This window comes from Monopterus albus, unplaced genomic scaffold (genome assembly GCF_001952655.1).
Source record: "Monopterus albus unplaced genomic scaffold, M_albus_1.0 scaffold274.1, whole genome shotgun sequence".
NCBI classification, from domain to species: Eukaryota; Metazoa; Chordata; class Actinopteri; order Synbranchiformes; family Synbranchidae; genus Monopterus; species Monopterus albus.
In genome coordinates this window covers 99,014-121,512 of record NW_018128154.1, presented here as the reverse complement: position 1 = coordinate 121,512, position 22,499 = coordinate 99,014, and the positions used below count along the sequence as shown (strand labels likewise).

Here is a 22,499-nt window from a genome sequence, read left to right as displayed (position 1 = left end):
GCTGAGCGAGACGTGACTCACTGGGGAGAGAGAAACAAACACGATGGGTGAGGATACGGAAAAGAAAATGAGAATTCTGTGGTTTAAGAAAGTCTGATGTCAGTGAACGAGACACGATAACACACGAGGAAGAAACTCTACTCGGTGTTTTCTGTATCTTAGAGATTCCGCACACAGAACAAGTTAAACACTGCTCGTGCCATCAAAGTCCGTCCGTGACATTTCCTCCAGCTGCCAAACCAAAACATCAGGGTGAGAACTGACTGGACACTGAGTGAAAACCGTTTGATTTGTGTTTTTATTACAGAGGGACACTGGGGATATGAAGTTAAGCCCGTCATCGCTGGTGTTCCTGCAGTTTCCATTCTTTCTGGTATTGTTGTGTTTTTACACACCAGATGTGATGTGAGTACAGGTCAGTGACCCTCTGGACCTGCTGTTAGCACGAACACACTTCATGAGTTTGATCAAAAACTGATGGGTCTGAACCCAGCCAGTCGGGAGTCGTGCGTGCTTTGGGTACAAAGCACATTTCATGACAAACCAGTCCGTGTTACTGAATGTAGGAAGAGTCTCAAGCTGTATCCGACTCCAGCCGCTCGGTTCTAGATCCGACTGCCGTGTGGCCACGGCTCGCCCCGCGGCCACGCTGAACCAACTGGAGGTCCCACTAACACAGTACGTGCCCCAGACTCGAACCCACAGAGGGATGACTGGGCACAGGTGAAGTGACTGTTACAAAGAAAGAAACGCAGCCTGACAACAAAGAGGATCAATAAGACACAAAACGACCACAACCTGAGTGTTGTATAAAAAAAGGGGTGGGGGGCTTTATATCCGTCTGCGTCCAGGGGCCCACGGTCCCATACGAGTCTCCCTCATCCTGCTGTGAACCCAGTGCTACCCTGACCCCTCAGGACTACATCAAATGTCCTGAACTCAGGCTGGTCCACCACAGCACATGTCGGTCTCACACACAGGCAGTCTCACCCATGGAGCATCATGGGAACTCTGCGGCGAGCGGCTGGCGCTCAGTGGATCAGCTTCTCAGACCCCCAGCTCAGTGTTGAGCTCACACTGGCTGAATGGAGACGACAGAGAAACGTCTTTACATCAGAGCTGTGTGTAAAAAGGACCATCACTGTCTTGTCCTTATGATTAAAGGCTATTCCAGACATTTACTGTTACACTTAGTGTCGTACCAGTGACTCACTAACAAGTCTGTTCCTGTTTCAGACTAAACCCGCGGTTTCTCCCCCTGCAGCTTTTCTAAACAGACCCCAGAAGCTGTGAACCTCAACTCACTGGCTTCAACGTGCACAAGGGAAACCGAGCATTTGTTCAAACAGTGACCTGAGCCGGTGCAGGGAGGGTCAGGCTCCGAGTGCCACCAAGTTGAGATGACCTTTAGTCTCTGATCGATCATGTTACATGTCAACAAGGGCGAGCACAGGCACACACACACATCAAAGCTGGTGTCATGATGCAGGTTGGGACAGACTGTCGGTTTATGGGCTGAGATTAAATCACCTCATTCAGTCTGACAGCAGAAACAGGACACTATGTGGTGACGAGGCCTCTTTCTGTCGTCTCCAACTTCTCCTGGGTAAAGTGGACGAACACATCTGACAGCTGAATGTTTTTCAAAGAAACTTAACAAACAACGGTCTAATGGGACAAAATTAAAAGGAAAGGTGTTGAAAGACGGGGCGGTGGCCAGATGTGACATCAGAAGCTGCTTTATTGGCCTGGTGTGTTGGACACATGAGGAATTTGACCCTGGTACATCGGCTCTCAGTGTGTATCACATGTCCCCATACAAGGGACAAGTCAACAGTAAACCAGCATAAGGCTAGTATAAAAAATAACCAGAATTAACAAGCACCAGACAGACAGACAGACAAAGGAATGTTCATTGTGAAATGAGATAAATAGGAAGTCATGTGACATCACCAGCACCGACCCTGCTGCACTGGTGTGAGAACAGACAAAGCTGAACGAGGAGGTTTATAAAATGAAACACGGTGGTTTAGCCCACGGTTCATCCTCTACAGCTTCAACACTGGTCCGTATGTGTGAAGCTGCTGGAGGGGACGCGGCGCCCCGAGCATCATGGGTAATTAACTGATTACTTACCTTGAGAAGTGAAGCTTCTGTTTTGTCATTCACTGCTTTTCTTCTTCTTCCTTAAAGAGGAGGAGAGGATTAGGGGCAGATCATGGAAACACACACTCTGAACCCTAATAACCCCCCAGCTCACCCCACCCCCCAGACCCAAGCCTGGATGCTGTTGAATGACTGAAGGGGGAGATTTGGCTGCTCGGTGTGTTGATGTGACCCCGACTGAGTCGCTGTGAAAGGGTGAATGGAGCTGAGTGACAGTGTGAGAGGACGGGCTCTGGCTGCTCCGTGCGCTACCCTGCATGGTGCCAACACTCTCCAGCAGCCTGGGGAGGGACGTGGGACAAATCCTACAGATTACTGCAAACAAAAGTTAAATTAGCATCTGCTCACAAGCTTTTCCAACAGAAACGTCCCCACACTGCTGTTTAATCAAAACAGTTTCAGTATGAGCTCCTTCTCAGTGCGACTACCAGAACATCCTGCTGCCAAAAGCCTCAAAACAAGATCATATCACTCTGAGTCTGTCTGCAGATCTCTAACCATGGCAATATCAGCAGCTACTGGACTGCCATGTCCTTTTGTACAGAGATCCATGTTTGTCAGAACGTCACAATGAGCAGCTTCAAAACCACTCGCTCTCCAGACATGAGATTCAAAACTGTACATAACGTGACAACACAGCGGAGACAGATTGCAGTGACGTGAGCTCGGCCATCACCCTGATCCACCTCAAACCTCGTTCTCTTGGTTCTCCACCGTAGCAACCTGCTGCTGACATCATGACACCAGCTTTTCTCCTGGACTTCAGGAGAAAAGCTCTAAAACATCCACCACTGACCATCGATGGTGCTGTAGTGGAGAGTGAGCAGCACCAGGTTCCTGGGGGTGCACATCTCTGAGGACCTGGACCAACAACACCACAACACTGGCCAAGAAAGCTCAAACACGTCTCTACTTCCTCTGCAAACTGAGGAGAGCCAGTGCCCCACCCCCCATCATGTGCTCCTTCTACCCGGGCACCATTGAGAGGGTCATCACTGGCTGCATCACTGTGTGGTACGGAGCCTGTACTGCCTCCAGCTGAAGGACCCTGCAACGCATAGTGAAAACAGCCAGCCAGGTCGTCGATGCCCCTCTGCCCTCCCTCATGGACATCTTCAACACCCACCTCACCCACAGAGCCATCAGCACTGCTGATGACACCTCCCACCCCAGACTCCTGCCTTCAGGGAGAAGGTATCAGAGTCTCCAGGCCCACTCCACCAGACTTACAAACAGCTTCATCCACCAGGCTGTGAGGATGCTGAACACTATCCATTATCTCCACCCTCTGCCCCTGGACCCTAACCCACCACAGAACATCCAAAGATATAAAAAGTCTACCCCTGCTGTTGCACAAACTCAATACATTCCCCCTTTTTGTCATATTGTTGGTCATTTGCACTACTGTCACTGATTGTACAGGGTTTGAGTCACAGCCTATTACAGTGCCTTGCGAAAGTATTCGGCCCCTTGAACTTTGCGACCTTTTGCCACATTTCAGTAGGTTGTACCGTTTAGTTTGATCCTAATCACTTTGACTTAGTTTTCTTAGTCTTTTTTTAGTCTATTTTTACTCTACTTTTATTCTATTTGTTTCCTAAATGATATGGTGAGAGAGAAACGGTATTTGGATTTTCTCTATGTCCTGCACATATAGTGAACTGACAATAAATATCCCTGATCCTAATGTTAGCATGTTAAACGTTAACGTCTGGTTACTGCAGGGGTTGAATCTCCTGTTATTACTAAATAAAAACCATGTAATTTGCACAGGGATGGCCAAACTAAAAGAAACAAATGACTGGTTGTAAGAAACAAGAGCTGCCACAACACACGGGGTCAGGCTGAGTGTTTCTGGGGCTCTGAGCACTTTTTCATTTGATCACAAACATGGAGGATATATTTTTGTACTGAATTTTCCAAAGTCATTCAACCTAAACACATCAGTCTGTTGAGCTGATCGTTTACTAATATTACTGAAATAAATAACATCCGACCACTGTTTTCCATGTTTGGTTGTCCTTTCCAAACTCATGCTACAGTTGCACAGTTCACTTTCAGCTCAGTAGCGAGAGACGGTGAATCAGAAATGATTTACTTTTACACCTAATAAATGACTTGTATTCTGCTGTTTGCTGAGAATTTGTCTGTGTGTGTGCGAGTCAGAGACAAAGACTCCAAAAGAAGCACAGACAGAGGAGAGTAATGACTGATGAGGCGTCATTTATCTGCCTTTATCCTCAGCGACGGCCAAAGTCAGGGGCCGTCAACGTGTTAACTCGCTGTCCGTCAGTCCGATGGGCACAAAGGCGACAACGTCATGACAAACGATTCAATGGGCGACCGGCAGCTCTCACACTGATTAATGAACACACACTTGTTCCCATGCATGTGATGAATGTTAATCACAACCCTTCACACTCAGTTTGTCAGTCTGGAGCTGAACCTGCTGTTTGGGTTTTCAGGAATCAGTTCAGTCAAACCACAGAAAAACACTTTGTCCATCAGGATCCAGAGTAACGGGGGCAGAGACTCTGCAAAGAGCTGCTGAAAGTGTCAAATGTCCTTTTCACAGCTGAGCAAAGTGCAGTCACCTCCAGTGTGTTGGTGCTCTATACATTTACAAAGGCCTCCCGTTTGGGCTGGAAGGCTGGAGACACACTCCTCTGGATGTGGTTTACCCCCCAGCAGGAGGCTTTGGCGGTTTAGCCCAGTAAGTCAGAGAATCTGGACCAAACTCCATCTTTATTTGGTCGTGTCTTTTGTATTTGGCCTCGTACCAGTGTGGTCAAAGTAGCGACGTCATTTTTTGGTAATTTACTTGTATCTTGCTCAGTGTCAAAAGAACACAATTACAAAGTAATAACAATATTAAACATAAGGAAATGCAACAAGAATATTCCCAAAGACAACTCTTCTGGAGCACTTCAAGCTGTTGTGAAAGCCGATGTTTGAGCCCCAACACTACTGAACACTCACTGTCTGGCTGCTGTCAACGCCTCTCGTTGCACCACTTCCTGTGACAAAGACATGCTAGTTAACAAGAAAGAGGAGCTCACTCACACAGAATCAACAACAGAAGCTCTGCTCATAAAAATACTTTTAATCTCTTCAGTTTAGTATCTACAAAGTCATACACAAACCAGCTGTTGAACTGCATGCAGCGAACTTCTCTGTGGACAGCTGAAGACTCAAACTAATGAAATTCTATAATAAGATGTAAAAACAAGTCAAAGGTGAGTTTATTTGTCTTTGTTACAGTTGGTTACTTTACATTTCTGAGCGATCAAGACCTTTAATTCCAACTGAATTGAATCCTGTTAGTGTAATCATCTGTGATCTTATTTCAGCTTCAACTATAAAACACTGTTTAAAAAGCGAACAAAGCAAAACAAACATGAGAACTTGAAGTGGCTCAATAAATTCAAGGCTGTGGTACAAAATGCAGTTGTGAGCCCACAACAAGGCGTCATGTGGAGAACGGCGTTTCAATCGATTCCCCAGAGTCTGAACATGTCACGCCCTGAGAAAACAGGAACTGAGAAACAGTGGCACAGTGTTCAGACATGTTCTGACGTTCGGCTTCATCCTGGGCTCAGTGCGAGTTCATGGTCAGTTCTTGGACCTTTAGTGTTTCACTGAACTAACTGTATGGTCCAGATCATCATGACATTTGGCACAGACGCTTGTGGTCTTCTGTGTGTTAAAATTATTTTATTTTACTAGCTTGTTGTACTCGTTCAGTCTCTCGTTGCTCATGTGAACCTATCACATTATACTTGTTTGGGTGTGGGGTGACTCCAACTGCAGCTTAAGGCTGTTTGCAATTATAGATAACTGGGTGGCAGCCAGGGCCAGCTACATTTCTGTGGGCCAGCAAACATCTGAGGTAGGTGGAGTCGAGATGAAGGAGCTGTAGGAAAACCCCCCCGTCATGCCGGTACATTCTGAGGCCCGTCTAATATCTGAACTGTCTCAGTTGTGGTGGATGCTTTGTTTACTCTCTGATGGAAACCCAAACCGCCTTTCCCGTGGAAGTCAGGCCTCAGGAGCAGCTCCCCTGAAGCTAGTGCACAGGCCAAGTCCAGATTATGAGGATGATGTGCACATTTACCATGTGATTTTGGGCTGTATGAGTTGAAATGCACCTTGCTACATTATCACGTGGCTCTGCATGTTCAGCTTTTACCAGAAGGGAAAATTCACTTTAGAAAAGTTTGCTGAGCCTGAATTCAGGGCCTGTTTGTTGCTTTATCTGGGGTTTACTGGTTCTGTACCAGAAACAAATTGCTTGCGTGTAACATGCTTGGCCTAATAAAGGTGATTATCCTTATTATCCTTTATTAATTGTTAATATGAAATGTTCCACAGGGCTCCATGCTCTTGCAGCACTGTGGTACATTATCTTTATTACTGGATGAATTACCGTGACATTTGTTGGAGACATTCTTGATCCTCGGTGCCTACAAAAAGCTCTTCAATGAACTGAAACAGTTTAACTGGGATGGTAAATGCCACTGTATTTTATTTTATTAGCAGATTCTCTAACTGAACTTCTTTTCCAGCTTTTCCACCAAGGAGGCTGATACCACCTTTGTTTTGTTTGTTTGTTAATAGCTGTTGGAGAGGTGGTGTATGCTACATGGAATAACCCATTAGATTATGGAGCCTTTTTATCTTCAATAATAAACAAATAAGAAATGATAAACATGATTACAAATACCAGGGGTAGGATTTCATGGTCCAGGAATCATTGTGACGGTCAAACCATCATGGGAATATTGCTTTTATGTTCAAAGGCATCACGAGGAAACCGAGCTGATGCAACCTGGGTTCTCAAGAACATCTCTCACATGATCCATAAATGATTCGTATGTGTCTCTATTGAGAAAGACGTCTTTAAAGTCTCACTTTCATTTCTCTTTGTGAAGTCTTCTCGTGTCTCCATTTCCCTCCTGACTGTCTCTCAGTCCACCAGGGATTTGAGGTCAGGAAGACCCCTCAGCTTCAGGTCCAGCAGCATCTGACCGTAGGCTTTACCCTGAGAATAGAAGCAAAGGACCAATGGACTACAATGAACTACAATGAACTACAACGGGAAGAAAAAGTAAGAAAACGGTCATTAGACAGGACTCAAAATGGTCAGAACTGAAATAAAAAGAGACCCATCATCAGGACAGTATAAACAATGGGTAAACGAATTGGTTTGCTCTGTTACTGTTATTCTATATATTCTGTTTACAATCTTTAATGTAAAGCTTCCATGTATTAGTTGTCACCTGAGAGCTTTAAATCACGGTTTAAGAATAAAAGCAACTGTTTAAAACCAACAAATACAGAATGGGTTTGTTCTTACAAGCTGAATGTGATTTTCCACCTCAGCCTGTTTCATTTCAAGGTTTTGTGTGTGAAGTGTGTGTATTAGCACATTGTAAATGTGTTTCTTTTATGTGCTGTGGATTCCAGCGAAGTGGTAAAAAACTTTACAGGAGTGTCTGAACAAGGGATGAGGAGCAGAGGAGGAGGGTGAAAGGCAAGAAGGTCACGAAGAAGAGGAGAGAGGAAAGTGTGAAGGAGGCTGTTAGCGGGCGTTCAGACCGATCCGGTAAAAACACAACCCCCTGCTGTGTTTTAATCGTCGGGGGAGTGTACGATGTTGTGATGAGACGTGAGTGGCTTCATTCGTGTTTCTGGCCCAGGAGTTTCCGTTGTGTTTTGGTCAGCAGTGCTACTAAGTCCACCTACTCCACCTTAGCACCAACTCTACCACCAGTGTGTTGGCATTGATAGACGGTGAATAGCAGTGAATGTTCATGCTAACAAGGTAAACAAAAGTCTTCTTCCTCTGGGCGTCAACGTCCAGATTGTCCCCACATGTGACTGGTTAACGCAGCACCTTTGCCGGATGATGTCACCGTCCGGTGCAGTGGAATCTGAACCAGAACCTTTTCACCGCACAGGGCTGTGTCATTTTGCCAGAGCCCCTTGTGGTGCTGGTGAACACAGTCCCCCATAGCGATGAATGGAGAGGGCTGCGTTTTCCCACACCTTCAGTCTGAAGGCGTTTGTTAAAGGTAGTTAACTGCTGAACTTATATCCATTATATATATATTCTATATTCTAACAGTGCACTAAACAATCAGCATGTGCCTTATTGTTACACTTTCTAAGGACACATTTCTCTTTATCAGTGACACTTCAGGCAGCTAAACCAGCAGGTCAGCATTCCTTGGTACGGTGGGGTGAGGTGACAACATTCATGATGCATCAACAAATAAAGACCAGATTCCTAGAACAGAAAGTGAAGTCTCCAAGTTCCGCATTCAGGGTGGAACATGTTCTGTTCAGCCATCATATCTTGCAGATAGTCATGTTTAGCCCTGTTTGCTGTGCCTATAAACACTGGATCCTTCCATTCTGTCATTTTTCTGCATGCTCCTGAGACAGTAGAGGCTCCGACCTTCCCGCTGGAGTACGCATACGTTAATACATTTAGAAAAGGCATTTTGACTCATTGTTCACTTCTCACCCAATAGTTTGTTTTTAGGTTTTTCTCTAGAAAGTCTCCAAAACAAGAGGAAAAAAGCTCAATGTCTCCCTCACTGTCCTTCAGGTGGTAAACAGGGAAGACGTGAGTCTCAGCTGGTGATTCAGACATGAGACCGACGTGTTTACATTACAAAGGAGTGTGTGTCTGACAGACTGAGGTTTGCAGGCTCATGTTGAAGTGGTTCAGGAGCTGCTGCTCCTCACAGGAGAGTTTAGTTTTGTCAACTTCTCCACGCTGAGTCACTGGGAGGAGTGTGAATGTCAGCAGCATGTGTTCTCCAGCAGACAGTGATGAGTGGACACGGAGGGACAGAGGTGGTGACGGGAAACCAACGAGGAAGAAGTAAAAAGAAAAGAGGAGCTGTGTGTGCGTGTTACCTGGGGGTCGCTGCGTAGAGACGCCACCCCGCCCCCTCCCAGTGAACTCTGCAGGACAAAGTTGAAGCCGTGGATCCCTGGCAGAATGTATCTGTACAAACACACAGGCGTCAGCCATGGCAACACAAAGCTTCACACCACACAGTCAAACACACACACACAGCCAGCACAGTCTGGCGCCATGTGCTGGAACAGTGTGGCGGCTCATTGCACACACTTACGTGTAAATATGTGTCTGTGTGTGCATGTGTGGTTTGTTTTGTGTGTTTTTTTGCCTAGTAACCATTTCTGTGGGATTTACAAGTGTGTGTGTGTGTGTGTCATAGTTTACCAGTCAGTAAGTGGGTGTGTAAATGTGTTTGTGCACATACATGTTGCACATATGGTGGAAGTTAAACATGATCATAGAGTGCACGTGTCTGTAAGCAGGTAAGTGTGTGCTGGACCTCCTGCAGGTTAACAAGCGGTGGATGAGGCCCAGTGAAACGTCTGCAGTAGCAGAAAATCACATAACAAGCGGTGGATGAGGCCCAGTGAAGCGTCTGCAGTAGCAGGGCGGGGTTTCAGGGGGTTTCAGGGTGTGACAGGAAACGCAGGTCGGCCAGCTTTACAGCTGCCACCTTTTCATTAGGCTAACTGCTAACACCATGCACGTGAGTCACTGCGCAAGCTCGTCCACCCACGTTGGACCACTTCTCAAAGCCATACCTGCAGATGAACAGCTGACCAGTCCAGGCTGCTACTGTGCAGCTTTAGTATGTGGAAGTGAGGCTTTGTAACGTTTGCTAATCAGTTTTACTCTTGATATTTGTTAGTTCTCATCATGTTTATCCTACATGTTTGCAGCCATATACCCACTATGAGCTTTAGAGGCACAGTCAGTGCTGTTATATTAATGACAACAAGCAGCTACTGGAAGTTCTGTGTCATATATGAACTAAACTAGCTGTGATGTTGGAAGATGAAGACCCAGATGTAGGAGGGCCGTGCTGTGTTTCCTGTGTGAGTGTTTCTGCCTTGTCCTGACTAACATCTGTTCTCCTGCAGACTGCACCTTTTGTTTTCCTGCTCTGTGGCGTCCGATGTCTGACAGTGATCACACAGCCACAGCTGATGCAGTGTGCATTCTCTGAAAACGGGTGGAGGAGGCTGAAGTGCCTGTTCCTCACTGGCTGCAAACAGAAGTGCACATGCACATACAGCCACACCCTCTCGTATGCAGAAAATCACGTGCTTTGTAGTAGAAGGTCAAACAGGAGTGAAACGTTTTTCATTGTGCAAACAGCTGATTATTGTTTTGCTCTGATACTGTGGATGTTAACATGGAGCATTGTTTCTGGGAGTGTAGCCTGATAGAGTCCAGATCCAAAACAACACAGGTCACATGTAATGACAGGACACAGAGGGATTAAATGCTCATGCTAAATGTACCTGCACTGACTGTATATAGTGCTTTACAACATTTACACAATGACCCCATTCACAAACACTCACTCTGAGAAGCCAGGGATCGAACTACCAACCGTACGGTTAGGGGACGCCCCCTCTTCCTACAGATGATTTGATTCAGCTGATTGTGGGTTTGTTTTCTGAGTGTGACAGTGGACATCAGAAACATCGGCGTACATGTGCCGGGGTCAGCTCAACAGCTAAACTGCACCCTTAGCTCCATCTGTCCACAAACTGGACTGACAGCCGTTCACACTTCAGTCAAACTACCCAAACTACTCAAACTACAGTCATCTGCATGTCTCTGGACCGTGGCAAGAAGCCGGAGCACCCGGAGAAAACAGGGAGGACATGCACACTCCACACAGAGCCTGGGGCAGGCTCATCCTCCTGAATGTGACATTTGGGAGTTTGAGTGGAAGGTGCCTACAACCATGGCTAAAGATGAGTGGATGAGAGGAGCCCCTCCCCAGCATGGCTCAACTCCTGCAGGAAGGAGGGGTGAGACAAAACCAGTCACATGCAGCCAGAGAGGAGACAAAAGACCAGTGTCACAAGTGTGGGTGGCCAGGTCACTGGGCTGCAGACTGTAGGGCCTGAGGTTAACAGTACACACAAACGCCCAGCGGATGAGCATGCCGCAACATCCAGCCCCCCCACTCCCTAAAAGCCCAGTCTACTCTGATTGGTCAGCTCCCACAGCGCTGAGCAGGAGCTGCCCACCAACTCCAAGCTGCACTACCGGATTCCGGACAGCTCTGGTCTCAGCTCTGCTAACACCGTTAGCCACCATTAGCTGCATTTGTACCCTACATCTCACCATAACCGCTTCTAAACCAAAAACTAAACCACCACAGATGCTGGAGCAGGAACCTGCTACTGTCACACCCCTCTCGTTGTCACACCTGGGCAGTGTTGTCTAAAAGAGAGACACCAGTAACATGATGACACCAAGTTTAGTGCCGTTACAACTATGCTAGGTAAACAAGTTACCAGCTTTACATTGTGGCTAATTTCAACAGGCTGACTTCACACACAGGCAGTAAAACAACTTGAAAATAGCATCAGGATGTGAGGCAGACTGATCAGACATGAACACACCCACACTGGACTCTGAGGTTGTTTTAGGCCTCTCCTATACAAACAAATTATTTTCAAAGAGTATTTAAATATTTCTTTTCTCACCTCGTGACAGGGTTGTGCACTCCTGGTTGAATGAGGTGTGAGAAGTAGTCCTCCACCACAGAAGAAGTCAGATGTTTCTTCAAGTAAGGGAAGAAGAGGGGATGACGAGCTATGACTCCTAAGGAGAAAGCGAGAGAAAGCTCACAGTGAAGTCAGTGGCTCAGTCTCAATTCCCCTATTTCATTGTTCTTCACTCAACCTGGAAGTCATTCCAGTCCGCCATCTTGAAGCACATCCCAGAGCTCTTATTCCTGCTATGAGGGGTGAGGATACACGAGAGCATCCTTAAGGACGACACGCCCTTTATCAGAAATCAATTGAACAGACTTCATATGATGGATCAGAGGAAAGGACGTCTCATCTCTCTAAAACTCGTTTCCTCAAATCCTCTCTTCCGGCATCTTATGTGGGCGGGAAAAGACACAAGTGAGGGGAAATGTGGATGTGGTTAAGGGAATTGAGATTTACCCTTTGAGTTTCACTACCACCACTGCAATAATAATAATAATAAAGTCACTAGCAAAGGCAATACTTTGAATAAAAACAATCAAATGCTTGCTGTGGGCTTTGAAGAGAAGGAGAAAAGAAGAGAGAAGTAAACCTAGCGATGGAAGCAGAGGGGGAGGGGAGCAGCATAAAGAAAATGTGAAACCCGCCTCTGAACGAGACCTCAGTGAAGGCTGGGATTCAGTTTCCACTGAATCAGCATCGTGCTCTGTGACAGCTACTTGCTCTTGCACTCGGCTGTGAAGTGTTTCTCACCGATGTTGGCCGAGTCTCCTTTGTCTCCGCTCCTCGTGTAGGCCAGTTCCTCCAGTCTGTAGCTGTGTGGTCCACTGGGCAGGTCTGGACAGAGACCAGAAAACCAAAACATGTTCGTTTGGCTCAGCTAATGGTGAACACAGAAGCAAACACGCAGTCTCACTTTTAGGTTGTTTGACTCCACTTCAGAGGCCTGATTTATTCCTACACAAACCTGTTGTCAAGTCTGGAAGCATTTTATTGTTGCATTGATTCTTGTGGTTTGACTGTTTGCACAAGGTTTTCAGCAGCTTTTCATTGTTCAGGCAGGATAATGTGATTTGTTTCTGCCAGAGCTCATGTTTCTAACATGACAGTTACTTTAGAGCCTTTGCTATTGACCACAGAGCTGTAGAAGGTGTCATCGGTCTCACCTGGATAAACAAACTAAACCTTCTTCCTTAAAATTATTCAAACCAAAAAAGATTAAGGCTCCAGACTTGGATTAAACCATGTCCGAACAAAAAACCCCAGAGAATCCCTGTTTGTTCATGTCAGTGATGTAGAAGTGGTTTGGTTTTGTGTTGCTGTAACAGGGAGGTGGGAGGACAGCGCCCTCTCTAGGCAGATGTCTGCAATGACACAAACAACTCATCTTGGTTCGTTAACTCTTAATTCATTTGGATACCTGGGTTTGCTGAAGGCTGAGCAGCATGAGTCTGGCAAAACATACAGTATGTAAGCTTCCTAAAGGACACCCAGAAGTCCTCAAAGGCCCATGGGACCACCACAGACCATTTGAACACCTTCAAGGATCCTTATAACCCAGAATATCCTCATGGGCATTTGAACATACTCAAGGACCATTTGCACCCTTGACAGACCACTGCAGCTCTTTAAAGTTCATATGAATCTTCTCCAGGACCCCTTGGACCTCCTCAAGAGCAATTTAAGCCTCTTTGGGGACCAGTGGAACCAGCTCAAGAATCTGAACCCTGGAATACGCTCAAGGACTCCTGGAACTCCACAAGAACTATTATCATCCCCCAAAGAACTATGTAACCCTTTAAAGGCCATCAGAGCCTTGTTACCTGTGTCAGGTACATCCTCTGCTGAGGTGGGAGGAGCTTCCTGGTCAGGTGCGTCTGGTCCCACCTCTGACAATGACTCCACCCGCTCCCCAGCGATGTGAATGTCCACCTGCAGCAAAGTCAGAACCTCTATCACCCAAACAGTGTTGAAATAGCTGGTTTATTAAAAAATGTTTGCGACTCTCACCTGGAGCTGAGATTTAGGATGCAAGAAGAAGAAGGGCTTCAGGACCGCAGACCTGGAAACCACGACGGCAGAATGAACAACGTGTATAAATCTACTGCTGTTACATGTTAATATTGTTTCTTATTGGACCAATTTATATTCAAGCAGCAGCTGCATCAAAGTACTGGTTGTTAGAGGAGGGTAAGTTAACTCACACTCTGGGACGCCCGCCCACGATGGCCGTCAGTCCAGGAGCTGTGAGTGAGGAAAAAGTGAAAGACCAAGAGAAAAGATTGAGCTTTCCAGTGAGCTTTAAAACACAAAGCAATTCAGCTGGTCTGAGTTCAGCTCAGCTTCCTGTCCCACTTACAGTTCAACAGCAGCCTTATGGAACTCACACCGAGTTCATGCCAAGTGTGTGTGAGAGCTGAACTTGGCACATAAACAAATCCAAATCTGGTTCAGGAGGTCACAGCGAGCTGACGAACGCTGCCTCTTTACAGTGGGTGTATACAGTGACTTCACAGTGTGATTTCAGTAACACGGCTCAGATTCTCTCTTCTATTTCTGAGGACACGCTTTAGAAAACCAAAGCCACCAGAGCACACAGGGGCTTTAGTTCAATGTGAAGAGGTTAAAAGATCCAGCCATGATTATAAAGGTGTGTTACTATGGACAAACCCCGTCCACAGGCCAGCAGCACCAGTGAATGAGGTGTCCTCACCGTAATGTGTGAGCCCAGACCCTGGACCAGCTCATCGCTCTGTGCTGTAGACCTCCACTGTTGTCCACCAGCTATTAAAGACTGAGTTCCAATAGTGCTTCAGGAGGTTCCAGGGGTCACTGAGGGACTTTAGGAAGCTTACATAGACCCTGAGGAGGTTCCAGTGGTGCACGAGGGGGTTCACATGGCTCTGGATTCACACACATCACAGTGAGTGCACCACATTCATCGCTGCTTTTAGACTCTGGGCGAGATTTGTGGAAAATAACAAAAACAAAAGTGGCCATCCCTTATGCTTTAAGAGGATTTAAAGAAAGAGCACGTGTGTTTGTCGCACCCATGCCGGTCCCTGCAGGAGCTACCTCCCTGGAGAAGAGTTCGAGAGCTTTCTTCTGTCGGTGGTGCACAGCCATCCAGATCACTGCCTCTCTGCAGCCCTGCACACACACACACACACACACACACCAACGATAAGACATTATTAATCACAACATTCTCATGTGCCTGTCTATTCAGGACTCAGACTGGTGAAAGCTACAAACTCTCTTAAATGTCTTGTGTGTCACTGAAGAATGTTACCTTGGTGTGAGCATTGGCCCCGTAAGTGTCCTCAGCTCCGAGGACCTGGATGTTAACAGAGCTGAAATCGTCGAGTCCTAACTGCTTAAACATGCGCTTCACCCTAAACACACACAAACACAACATTTAGTCTTAGACTTGCTTTTTACTATCAGTATCCACGTGCAGGAAGTCCGTTCCCCTGAATGCACCGTTTGATGATGCTTTCTGCAGTGCGTCGGGCCTTCTCAACCGCCCGCGGCCCTCCAACCGGACACACCGCCGTTGCCCGGAAACCGTCCATGTATGTAGCGCACACCTGGAGACAGGAGGAGGTTGGGTAGGACATGGAAATGCAAATACCTTAAAGCTGTACTTAAGTACTAGCAAATGTATTGAGTTACTTTCCAGCAGTGGGTAAAAGTACCTGAAGGTAAATGAAAACTCACCTCAAATATATTGTGAAATAAAAAGATGGTTTGATGTTTTTACAGTGCAGAGGAAAAACAAACGATACAGTGCTGAAACCACAGAGACACAGAGTAAACCTGCTGCGACGCTCGGCCGAGGACGCTGCTTTACCTTGTAGTGAGGTGACGGAGCGAAGCCTTTCGCCCCGCTGACTCTGACGGCGCCGCCTTCTACACCTGAACACACACACACACGTACATTTCACATTTTCCAGCAAACATCCGACACACAAAGACAAACAGTTCTGCATTCTGATGAACAAAATGGGAGCTGTTTATGAAACAGCTAATCTGAGTGTGTGACTTTAAAGTGCAAGTCAAGTTCAAATCCAGAGGCAGCAGCACTGTGACTGTGACTGTGACTGCTGGGCGACCCCGCTGTCATTAATGCCGCTCTTCTTCTATATCTGGTCATTTCTCAACACCATCGCCACCCTTCACCTCCTGACATCTCCCTCAGTGTGTTGAATACTTCACCCTGGCCTGAACCAGACTACACACACACACACACACACACTAGTTCACCCTCAGTTCACGTCACAAACTACTGGTGTCACGAAGTGGTCAAACAGAACTCGAGTTCAGCTGAGGTTCAATTAGACTGAATTATTTACAGGTTTAGCAACAACAGGAGCTACAGGTTCAGTACACAGCTCAGCCACAACTCTGACACTAGAACAATGTTAACCTGTTTTACCTAAGACAGAGGCAGCCTCAAATATAGGTTGAGGATTTAGCCTCATATCTGGATGATCTGTGAGCAGAGTTAGTGGCTCCGTTAGTCTGAGCATGTGAAATCCTAAGGCTGTCCTCCACATGTCGTGTATTATTTGGACACTTCTTTATACAAACAGTACTGTGGGAGGGAAAGCTCATGACTCTGGGAGTACCGATGCCTCTCAGTGAATCAGAATCAGTCAATTAATGGCCAGCTAGAGGAAAAACAAAGCTTCTTATCAGTGAGGAAGAGTGTGATGGAGGATCCGGGGAAAGTTCATGCGAGGGTTAGATGCTGCAGTGGAACTCGACACAGGTTCAGCCTGAGGCGATGGACATGTTTAGTTTGGAAAAGGGAAAACAAACCAGTAAGAGCTGATAACTGGAGGTTCGGATGAGGGTGAAGGGTTCAGTCAGGGGGCGAAACAAGGCTCCAGACGCGTTTGTTTAAAGTCACCAGAAGAGTATTTAGGGGTTATGAAAACAGAGCACGGTTCAGCCAGTGGCCATGTCCTCAGGGCTGACTCCGTGAATGTGTGTGTCATGCACCTGGCACTTCTTTAAGGACCACCTGGCTGAAGTCACAGGTGACGTCAGGCAGCAGGTATCTCTGCGGGTCTCCGATCTCGTACACCAGCTGCTCGGCCACTGTGCCAAAGGACACCAGGCCGCCGGTGTTGGGCGGTTTGGAGAGGATGAAGGAGCCCTCGCTGGAACACTCCACCACCGGGAAGCCCATGTTGTCCCTGAGACAGAGATGAAGTCACTGTGCAGCCTTCACTTTGTCAACAAGAACCAACTTCTCATGGCCTGTGTGCAGACCGACAGTTACCAGTCAGGGACTTTGTGCCAGTCGGTGAAGATGCCCCCTGTACTCTGAGCACCGCACTCGATCAGGTGACCTGCCAGACTGATTCACACACACACACACCCAGACAGAGAAGCGCAGCTACATGGTGATCAGGCTCTAGCCACGAGAAACGTGGTTTAAATGTGTTCACAATCTCACTGTGATATTATCTGGACTTAAAGAACTAAAGATGCCAAATACATGTAGCACAGTAAAAATTTAGCTCTGAAGTCCAAGTATGGAGTAGTAGAAAACAAATACTTTAAAGTTGTACTTAAGTACAGTACTTCAGTAAATGAGTGAGAGTGTGTGTGTACCTCCCAGCTGCCAGCAGGTCATAGTCATCCCTCTCCCATCCAAACTGCAGCACAAAGATAAACAAACCAGATAGAGGTCACCTCCCTCCCACACACACACACTACAGCTGTTACTTTTAGAAACAACCCAACAAGAACATGTCTGTCTCGAGGATGAACACCCGCTGCAGGAGAACAAGTCACATGACATCATGACATCACCTCCACAGCCTCTGGCTCACCACAGTGGGCACGTAGAGAGCTAGCAGCTAGCTTGTTTGTTGCACGAGATCTCATCACACCCCTACCGTCTTCATATGGGGCCTAAGTCTGGACCCCTCCAGGACACTCAGAGACGTGTCCTTAAATGTACAACAGTGTGAAGGTGTCAATACTTTCAGAAGCTGCTGCATGTCGAACGTACAGTGTGCATGAGTGGCCCCAGTGCTATGGCGCTGTCCACACATCGTCCTGTTACCACGATATCTGCCCCGAGATCCAGACAGCGGCGGATAGGAACGGCCCTGAGGACGGACACGGACAGAGTGAGAGCAGCTACATGTTTCACCCAGTCTGGACTGTGTGCAGCTACAGATGAGACCAGCACTGGAACTGCTCTGGGGACACGTCACTAAAAAGTCTCTGTTGGACACTTTATGCTCGTTTGTCCTTTAATATGTTACAAGCAGCAGATGGTTCCCAGCATTGAGACGCTTTACACTGGTCACATGTTAATATTCTGGTCTGAGACCTGAGTTTCAGTTCTATGGTTCCAAAACCCTAATAACAAGTTCCAGAAATGTCAGGGCAGCATCTCAGCTTCACGTATTTTGAATAAAGTCACTGTCAAACATGAAGTCAAAGTGTGTATTGATAAGTTCGTACCCAAGGTAGGCATTCATACTGTGGAGTGTCTGAGGTAACGGTTGTCTGCTGTCGTCGTCCACCACTGGCACATCAGAGAAGCTGTTTCTCTAAGAGGAGAGGGCAGGTCAAGTCATCCTGCCGTCAATAAAAACAGTGATGATGATGGAGAGGTCTTACATGAGGCATGAGGTCATCACCGGTCACCACAGCAACCTTGAGGTCAAGTCCAGCCTTTTTAATGACTTCCTGTACAGCCTCCGCACAGGCCAGAGGATTCACACCTCCCGCATTGCTCACGACACGAATACCTGCAAAGAGGAGGTTTGGAGCCACAAACAAAGATTTCTGTTTCTACTCGGTTTATTGAGAAAGGTTCACTCACCTTTCCTGTGGATGTCGTTGATGAAAGGAGCCAGGGCGAGATGGACAAAGTCCGGAGCGTAACCCAGGTTCTGCAGCAGCACAGCAACACAACCAGCATCAGCTATGAGTTACACAGACGTACAACAGGTCGCACTCACACACAACACGGTCAGTGAGAACAGGAAATCTCAGTACGAGCCTGGCTGACGCTAACAAACTGTTATAAAACATTGAGAAAGACATGTTGTATCAACTGATATTCAATTTATACACCAACACAAAACCAAAAGATCATAAACTCTGTTTAAAAATGAACTCAAATGTTTATTTGACACTGTTGCACTCAGAAGTCTTCAGTTACAGGCCAACACACATATCGATAAGCCAACACTGGCCATTGTTTTGGTCTAGCCATATAAAAGTTATCATACATTTACAGATGAGATAACTGAATATAAGCAGCATTAAGACTGTTTCATCACGTAAATAACGAGGAAACTAAATAAGAGGAGTTAACTCTGAATAAAATAACAAAACAGGGATTAACTGTGTGATAAGCCGTCACACGACGATAGAGATGAAATTAATTTGTTATGACAAGTCACTAAAACTGCTTTTTGATGAGATCTAGCAGCTGAACATGCAGAACTGTTCTGTGCACATCAAGAAAAACCAAAAGCTGGCTGCAGGTACGACTCAGAGAACCTGGTTGCAGACAAGATGACGGACTGCTGAAATGGTGACAGCAGGAAGTTGGCGACATCAGCTGGAAGTTGCTCACCTCAGCAGGTTAACAGTAAGGGGTCAGAGTTAACCCCCGACTGTAAGAAAAAGCTGACAACTTCCAGCTGATGTTGGCAGATCAGTGAGCTTAACCTGCCCCAGATCCATGAGTCGTCCTCGTTTCCACTTTGCGAAATTGATATACAGGTGTTAGATAGTTGGAATTTGAATTCCAAAAACAAAGCTTACCACTTCCTGTAGAAACCATCATTAAGCACTATTTACTGTGCAACATCTTGAAAGCTCTGAACTTAGGTTCAGACACACAGGTCTGTCCTCCTTTATTATAATGAAACATAATACATTCTTTAAACCCACGTCTTTACCCTTCTTCACCTTGGAGGAAGTGAAAAACAGCCAGAGATAGAAGAACAGGTGTAACTCACAGGTGCCTTGGACTTGGCGGCGGTGAGCAGCGACATGGTGATCTCACTAAGGTAGTCGAACACCAGGAAGTCCAGCTTCCCACTGTGGATCAGCTGAGGCACTGAGCAAACAGTGAATTAAGAACAGTAACGCACTGGGGTTACAGGCATTAGCAGTGAACAACGAGAACATGTAGGTGTCGACCAGGAGGCGCCGGTGAATTATGGGTAAAATGAGCTCCATTAGGCTGCTTCACTTCCAGAGGGTTAGGGTGCTACCTGTGCTGTATGGTGGCCTGACAAGTCAGTCACCTGTGCTTTTTACTGACTGACTGTGCCTGTTGTCAGTTAATTGTACTGTACATCAAAAACGTAGTACTTGATAACTCTCACCTTTAAAATGAAACTAATGCACTTTACAGCTGCATTTTCTTCCACATTAGCCTAAATTCTACTTGCATATAAATAATCAGAAGCTTTTTATACCGTCTCTTCCTTATGTACCAGACTTTCTTATTCTGTGAAAGAAAATGTGCAGTAAATCCACATTTGAAACTAATAAGACACTGAAAGGCAAATAAACGAAATAAGTGCAAAGACCTTGCAAGTAAAACTACTATTTTGATGGTTGCACATCTTAAAACATCCACATCAAATGATTTATGTAGTCAGAGGCTCAAAATGTGTCAGACAGTAAATAAAAGCTATGAAGTCATTTTAAGTCCATGTACAAACACCTGTTAAAGTTTGTGTTTTTAGCATAGTTAGCTTTACTAGCTACTTAAATGCTAAAGCTAATGCTACGTGGTTAGTGTAACAGTAAATGTCACCGAACCTGAGGCGGCTGTGTCGCCCCAGAACCCCGAGGCGCAGCCGATCCGGACCGGCTGTGTCCTGGCAGAACTTGTATAACATCTGGAACTAGTTTTGTATTGGTGCTTAGTCCTGGATGGCCGCTCAGCAGAGAGGCTAGAGTGCAAAGTCCGAGCGTCAAAACACAAACTGACGCACCTTCCTGAGCCTCTGCAGCGCGACAACCGCCTGAAGGCTAAAGGCGCGTTACAAAGTAAATGTGGAAAATTAGACATCATGAACACATTTAACTAGATTTAGAAATGGAAGAGAATGACAGCTTTCCTATTGACAAGTTCAAAATGCACTCTGTGGGTCCGCCCATCAAAACAGTCCGACCGTAAACACATTAATAAACGGTTCCGTTCCTTCCTCTCAACTGGTTACTTTGACAACCACGGTTCTTCTTCTTCTTCTTCCTTCTTTCGGGTGTTACGGCAGCTGGCGTCTTTGGTGTTACTTCCTTCTCTGGGATTTAAAGGTAACAACAACCACTAATTTGTTTGTTACATCTTGATTTCTCCAAATTTCAGACTGGGAGGGTCAAGATATTTCATCTGCAAGAGCTGAAACACATAAAATGTTAATAAATTATTGTCAGAATATTGTGCTAAAAATACATCATTTGTTTTGCATTATGCAAAGGACCTGCCTATTTCCATTCCATGCAGACAAAAGTGACATGAAAGCCATCAGTCACATTATTATTCTGAAAGGACACCTGTTCAATGGGACAAATAGCTGGACACAGAGGCAGATATCAGAAACAACCACTGCTTTAAAGGTTAGTCTTCTTACATTTTAATGGATTAAAGCTGATTAACATCATTTGGGTTTAGATAATACAGCAAGTAATGAACTGTTAGTGATTAACTTATGATTAGCTTGATGTAGAAGAAAACATAATGCACCTCATCACCTTCTTTTCTAACGTGAAGTAGATCGTATGTTCACTGTTAAGATGTCTGTGCAGATTCTCAGTCATCCAGGTCATAGTAAGCTGAAAAAACTAACTGGACTAAATTTCTAGGTCGAAGACATTTCACCTCTCATCCAAGAGACTTCATCAGTTCTCATCCTCTTGGATGAGAGGTGAAACGTCTTCGACCTAGAAATTTAGTCCAGTTAGTTTTTTCTAAGGTTTTTTCACTTCACTGTTAAGTTTTTGCTTTTCAAATGAGTCATTTTTGTATTATACCATTTTAAAATATTTTCTTTCCATTATTTTCTTCTTCTCTACATCAGAATACAAGATTTCAAGGTTTAGTATTCTAGAAACTGATGTTTACCTTTGTTTTTCAGGATTTTTATTTTTATTCTCATTGTTACTTTCTATTCCTGTTGCCTTACAGCTGACTGAGAGCCTCTGTACCTGTTAGGGTTCAGGCAAGGAAGGACCCAAAAAGCAGACAGGGTCTAGAGTCTAGTGTTTCAGTTTAACATAAATGAAGAGGAACAAAGGGGTAAACAGATGCTCAACCTGACAGGACTTCACACTACAGGTATAAAACTAATATCTAAACAGAACGGTCAGGGAGCTACATGAAACAAACTAAATAGCAACTAAAACGAACCAGGAGAACTAAGAATCTTACTGACAGGAAAAACTCAAAAGAACAGAAAAGTACCCAAGGCAGCTGATACAGGAGCTTAGAAAGTGGACAGGCAGAGAGACGGATGATGGGGGCAACGAGGCACAGAGAACAGATGAGCCAGCAACCAGACTGAGGAAGGGAGGATGATATATACACAGGAGATGGGAGGATAATGAGGGACAGGTGAACACAATGAGTGGTGACTGAAGACCAGAGTAAAGCTGGGGCAGGTGAGGTGACACAGGACCAGGAAATCAAACCAAAATAAAAGCCCAAAACCGGAAGCAGGACACAAACCACAACAGTACCAGAGTCAAAAGCCTGTATGTTCAAA

At 45.8% G+C, this 22,499-nt stretch overlaps 1 protein-coding gene across 1 annotated transcript; it reads right to left on the bottom strand.

Annotated features, from left to right (window-relative positions):
* Nucleotides 1-5,254: 5,254 nt before the first annotated feature.
* On the bottom strand, nt 5,255-22,277 carry LOC109972925 (uncharacterized). Its single transcript, XM_020622166.1, has 21 exons — nt 22,199-22,277; nt 20,554-21,136; nt 19,740-19,840; nt 18,590-18,659; nt 18,385-18,515; nt 18,226-18,314; nt 17,765-17,864; nt 17,362-17,405; nt 17,027-17,104; nt 16,744-16,940; nt 15,590-15,654; nt 15,220-15,326; nt 15,029-15,131; nt 14,787-14,886; nt 13,941-13,980; nt 13,747-13,798; nt 13,560-13,668; nt 12,490-12,573; nt 11,728-11,845; nt 9,094-9,184; nt 5,255-7,207 (listed from the first exon to the last, which is right to left on the bottom strand). The coding sequence occupies exons 2-21, from the start codon at nt 20,807-20,809 to the stop codon at nt 7,133-7,135; spliced, it is 2,010 nt and encodes a 669-aa protein (XP_020477822.1). The 5' UTR covers nt 20,810-21,136; nt 22,199-22,277; the 3' UTR covers nt 5,255-7,132.
* Nucleotides 22,278-22,499: the final 222 nt, after the last annotated feature.